This window comes from Cystoisospora suis, assembly GCF_002600585.1.
Source record: "Cystoisospora suis strain Wien I chromosome Unknown contig_617, whole genome shotgun sequence".
NCBI lineage: Eukaryota > Apicomplexa > Conoidasida > Eucoccidiorida > Sarcocystidae > Cystoisospora > Cystoisospora suis.
This window is the reverse complement of record NW_027153418.1, coordinates 1-5816: the sequence shown is the minus strand read 5'-3', so window position 1 is coordinate 5816 and position 5816 is coordinate 1. Positions and strand designations below refer to the sequence as shown.

General features: G+C 41.7%; 1 protein-coding gene across 1 annotated transcript; it reads left to right on the top strand.

The window, feature by feature from the left end:
• Positions 1 to 46: 46 nt before the first annotated feature.
• Positions 47 to 5413, top strand: CSUI_001542 (uncharacterized protein; the record flags this gene model as incomplete). Its single annotated transcript, XM_068061748.1, has 5 exons — positions 47 to 676; positions 1569 to 1840; positions 3009 to 3047; positions 3477 to 3777; positions 4356 to 5413. Coding segments are annotated over exons 1-5 (2286 nt in total), but the record flags the coding sequence as incomplete, so codon positions are not given.
• Between the last annotated feature and the right edge of the window lie 403 nt (positions 5414 to 5816).

Sequence of the window (5816 nt, the reverse complement as noted above, 5' to 3'; positions counted from 1 at the left end):
TCTTTCTTTCTAGCTCTTTCTTTCTTTCTTTCTTTCTTCTCTTTTTCATCGCCCTCTCAAATGCCTTTCTTTCTGTTGAGTTTTTCTTTCTTTTCTTGTCTCCGCGGGGCAGCTCCTCGAAAGATCTCCAAGAGGCTTCCGGAGTACATGAGAGTCCTGAAGGTTCTTCGGCACTATCTCGGCTTGGGCCAGTCCTTCATCTCCGATAGAGATCCCTATCTTTTGTCATGTCTAGCCCATCTGATAGAAGATCTCCGCCATCAAAGAAGCGACGGCTTCTGGAGCTTCTTAGATGCGATACGACATGACGGTCTTCTCTCTCTCTTTAGCTTGATCTATGGAACCTATCTTGAGTATGAAGGCGGACTAGCTACGATGGTAGTAGCTAAGACATCTCTTGTCGATAAATGTGTGGAGTCGGCCTTTCTCTTCAGTCGATTGGATCCACTAAATCAACTCGTTCTTCCAGGAGGTCTTCTGGGTTCGATTCTCGTCACTGTCTTGAAGGGCTATAATCTTCTCTTCTTTCCCGCTCTCGCTGGGATCACGAATCTCGCCTCTTTAGCCGCTGCCTTCATCTGCTTGACTCGACTCCCCTCCGTACTCTTCTCCGCGGTACAGAAACTCTTCCGAGCGACCAAGAAAGGAATACGACGAGGATACATCAAGTACTACAGTAAGCAAGAAAGAAAGAGCGAGAAAGAGTGACAAAGAAAGAAATAAAGAAAGAGGGGGGTTTCTGTGTAAGGGTGTCTATGCATTTCTTTCTTATGCTTTGAGTGAGTGTATGGAAGTTTGGGAGAGGGGGGGATGTCCAAGAGAAGGAATTACAGATTTGTATGAGGAGCTCCTCCGAATATAAGGCGATGCTAAGTGTGATTATGATGATATGAAGAAGATGAAAGATCGAGATGATCTCCTTCCTCGTTTTTTTCTCTCTCTTTGAAGCGTATTGAAATAGATGAAGATAGAGGGGAACGAGATACCTTCAGTGTGTCATGATAGAGAAAGGAGTCATCCTGAGTATATGAGGTGTTGAAATATATACATATGTATGCGCATGTATGTAGTGATAGTATGAAAGTACTATGTATGCATGCAGGTGTGTACATATATCTGTTTAGGTGAAGGAGAGGATATCTGTATTGGTATATATCTATATAGGTATGGACATATATCTATCTATGTATGTATGTGTTTGCTTCAGGTGACTGGAGAGATGCATCTACACCGAGATACATATTGAGACAGATAAATAGATAGATTAAAGACAGACAGATAGACAAAAGATGGATAGATAGATAGATTAAAGATAGGTAGGTAGGTAGAGACAATAGCAAGATCACTACCTCTTTTATCCTCTTCACTCGGCTTCTTCTTTTTCTTCTCGTCCTTCCCCTTCCTTCTTCTACTAAACTCCTCTCTCTCTATCTACATCTCCACTACATATACCTCTCTCTCTCTCTTTCTTTCTTTCTTCTCTCTCTTTCTCTCTTTCCTATCTTTCCATCTCTGTCGTAATCTCTGTAGGCTTGTTATGTGTGTGCGTGTGTGTTTCGGTTTGGGAGGCTTTCGAGTTCGGGGAGATGGCGTAGGTGGAGACCTGATAAGATCGATTGCCCTGGAGAGAGGCCCTGTCTTACTTGCGACTCTTTGGCAACTGCAGAATGTGGACTTTTCCAATCTGAAAGAGTTCCACTCGATCTCTCCCACCACCTCGCACTCCATTTTCTCGCATGGCGTAGGCATAGGCGTGACGCAATTCTCATCTGACTTTATGAATCTGATCTATCATGACTATCTCCACCCCCAAGCTCAAGTTGCCCATACATGCCTGCATGTAAGAAGAAAAGACAAAGAAGACAGAAACTAAGAGCAAGACCAAGAAGATTTAGGATAGACAGAGTATAGATAGATCGTAGATAGATTGAAGATAGATAAAAGATAGATAGAGATAGGAAAGAAGAAGCGTTGAAGAGAGACGGAGATAAAGAGGGAAGATGGGGTGGAGATGCTGTTGACGGATAATTCAAACAAGAAGAACAAAGAAAGAAAAAAGGGACAAGACCTTCTTCTTTTTCTTCTTATGCGCGCTCCATGGTCATTACCTTTGGTCGTTGCTATCAGCCTTAGTTACGAAGAGCAGCGTGGCTTCTTCTTCTTCTTTCATAGACAACCTTCTAGTAATGACGGTCTTTCTCCTCTTTCTTTGTTCAATAATGAGACTACAAATCTTCCTATCTTTCTATGTCTCTATCTTCTCTTCAGGGGTGTTATGCCTAAACCGATCGTAGGTAGTTGCATTCATATAGCAGGATGTATCTAAGTCTGTACAGCGATATATACATATGTGCACATATATATATATATGTATATATATATATATGGGATGCGGCCATTTGTAGTATCACAGGGAGTCGAAGGGAGGTAGCAGTTCTGTACGTACACCAGAAGAAGAAGAAGAGAAGCACACGGTCCTTTTTCTTTTCACCTTCTTCGCACGAGGAGAAGAATGATGGTAGCGTCAGAAGTTATGTGCCACATCTATCTCTCTCTGTGATGCATATAGCTAGATATAGAAATAAATATATAGATGGCTGGGTTTGTATATATATAGGTCTATATAGGTATACATCTTACACCTAAGAAACCTTTCTTGCTTGTTCTATCGTGATAGATAAATTAAACATAGATAGATAGATAGATTAAAGATAGATTAAAGATAGATAGATTAAAGATAGATAGATAGATTAAAGATGGATAGATTAGAGATAGATAGATAGATAATGGATAGGTAGATGTGCATATGACCAATCAATCGATGAAGATAGATCAGAGAAGCATTTCTTATATTTGGACTTTCGAGCTCATTAAGAGGGATTAGCGGAGATAAGAGAGAAACGAAGAAGAAGAAGAAAGACGAGTTTGTCTCTTCTCTTTCTTCTCTTCTTTCGTTCATTCATTCTTGTCTCGAGTTGTCCTTACCCTTTTTTCTCTCTTTTCTTCAGACGACAACGTGGGGGCCGTCGGAATCGATGCAAATTAAAGTAAGAAGAGCTATCACCTATACATACATATATATATATATATATATATTTGCATGTAACTAAGTGTATATACATCTTCATATATGCATGTGTCTATAGCGAGATATTTTTGAGGTTATTTCTTCCCTTTCCTCCCTCTCTCCCTCGTTATTCCTAGCTCACCTCTGCATGTCGTCTGCATGCAGCTACGTAGAGATAGATCGATGAATCGATTCAAGATCCACACCTACATCGATTCTGCACCTCAACTTTCACATTCCTCGCATCCCCCAAAGCCCCATTGTATCTTTCCTTAACTTCCTCTTCTTCTCTTTCTCTCCTTCCTTCATCTCTTACTCTGTCTGTCTGTTTGTCTGTGTCTTTCTTTCTTTCTTCTTCTTTTCTTTGTCTCTATTCCTCTCATTCTGTCTCCTTTTTTCCTTCTCTTAGTGCGAGCATTTCTATCGAAGGTTGGAGAAGTTCGGGAGGTCTTTGGTAGGGGTTCTTTCCTATGTGAGTAACTGGAACTTCAAGAGATACGTAGCGGAGTTACTTCTCCTTAATTACACTATTACAAATATTCAGATGAATGTGGCAGTAGGATCAAGAAGTTCTACTGCAAGTGGCTTCGCAGACGTCAGGGGGTATCTCGAATTAGAGACAGAGATCGGATCTTTGTCTTCAAGAATCTTTCGATTGCCTTTCCTTGAGAAGGATGCTCACCTCATCTCTCTAGGAAGCGCCAAGCTATGTAAGTCTCTTTGCTCTTCTTCATTTTCACCGCTCTCTTAGATTGCTCGAGTTTCTCTCTCTCTTTCTATCTCTTCTCTCTGTCTATCTCTCTCTGGATAAAGACAGATAGATTAAAGACGGATGGATAGAGATAGATAGATAGATAGATGTTTTGCCTGTATGAACTCTTTTTCTCTATCTTTGTTTCGTGTTCTAAGATGGCCTATACCACGATGAGTGTAGATACAGCTGAAGAGACGTCGTCTCATTCTTCCTCTCGGAAAACGATAGATATATATGTATAGACATATGTGTATACATATGGATGTGACGCAGCCCTTTATATGTGTATATTGCCGATTTGTGTCTGTATCTCCCTATCTATTTCTTGATGTATGTATGCATGCATGCTTGTCTGTATATGTGGGTATGGATGTATGGAAGGTCGGCGTGTTGCGGCCTAGCAAAGCTCTTCATTCCTGTCGTCTCGAGTCAATCCTATATCGCTGGACTTCCCACCTGATATCATAGAATAGAACACCTCTCCTCTAGAAGAAGTCTTCTTCTTCTTTTTCTCTTTTCTTTCGTCTTTCTCAGCTCTCTTCTTCACATTACGTCGGCTGTATCAATGGAGACCTAGCATGGATGAGTATGATGTCTACCTACGAAAGTCCACGAGGAAAAAAAGAAGAAAAGACAACTTCTCTGAAGATCCACCGACCTCTCTGACTCCCTCCGACACGACAGGTGCGACAGAGAGAAGGGATGAGGAGGAAGAAGAAGAATCCTACGGTGTGGAAGAAACATATCCGGAGAGAAGAGAAGAAGAACAGAGATTACTACTTGCAGGAGAGAGACAATTTCTTTCTTCTCTTCATCGTAGACGGTCGAGAGAGTTGCTGAACCTTCTTCTATCAGGTTTGCGAAGTTACGCGACAGCCCTGGATGAGATATTCGGGCGCTTTGTACACCTCGTTATGCTGCGGAATTACCAGCACAAGAAATCCTTTCCTTTCTCACCCTCATTCTGTGACCGCGACGGGCCAAGAAAAGAAGAAGAGCAGCAAAGGGAAGGAACATACGACAGCAACGGGAGAGGAGGAGAAGAAGAAGGGATGAGGATGAGTGGATGCGATGAGAGAGTCTTACGTGCACGCGGAGAGATGCCTCTACGCTTGCTTGTCGCGAACTTTGCGGGGTTGTCTTACGAAGCAGATCAAGGTTTCAAGGGAGATCATGAAAGAAGCCGAAGAGGCTTTTTTACAGATCAAAGAGAAGAAGAAGAAGAGAAGAAGAAGAATGGACCTGATAAAGAAGATGCTATCTTCCAAGAAGGAGAGAGAAGAGGATTTCCACCTCGGAAGAAGAGAAAGAAGAAGAACCTGTCGATAGAGTCGACGAGGAGAATCGATGCGAAGACCATTACGTCGGAATTTATGCAGTTTCTCGACGAAGTAAAATTCATTCAACTCCCTCCAAGCTGGTTTGATCGAATTTTCAAAAGAAGAAGAAAAGGAGGAGAGATAAAGAAAAAGAAAAAGAAGAAGATAAAGCCTTCATGGATTCTAGATGTGATCCTCAATCCTCTCTTCGGGACAGGCACGTACAAGCATACACCCCTCACACCTGACGAACGAAAGACCATAGAGGCTATAGGTAAGATAAGCACAAGTCAAAACAATCCTCTAAGGGACAAGCAAACAAGGATGAAAGAAAGAGAAAGAAAGACAGAAATGACGAGGAGGAAGAGGAGGAGGCATAGGGGAGATGTCCCGTTTCAAAGTGATAGAGGGGTGGTAGACAGATATATCTTCTTACATAGAAAAGGTGTGGCTATCATACGGATAGAGCCAAGAGAGACAGATAGACTAAAGATAGATAAATAGATTAGAGATAGATAGATTTAGGTGTGTGTATAGCTTGGTGAATGTGTCGAGTTTGAACGCGAGTTGTTTGCTAGAGAGTGAGTGTATTTTTCTAGAATGATGGGGATCTCATCAACCCCTCATTTCTACATGGGCATGATACACATCTCTACATACCTATACACATATATAC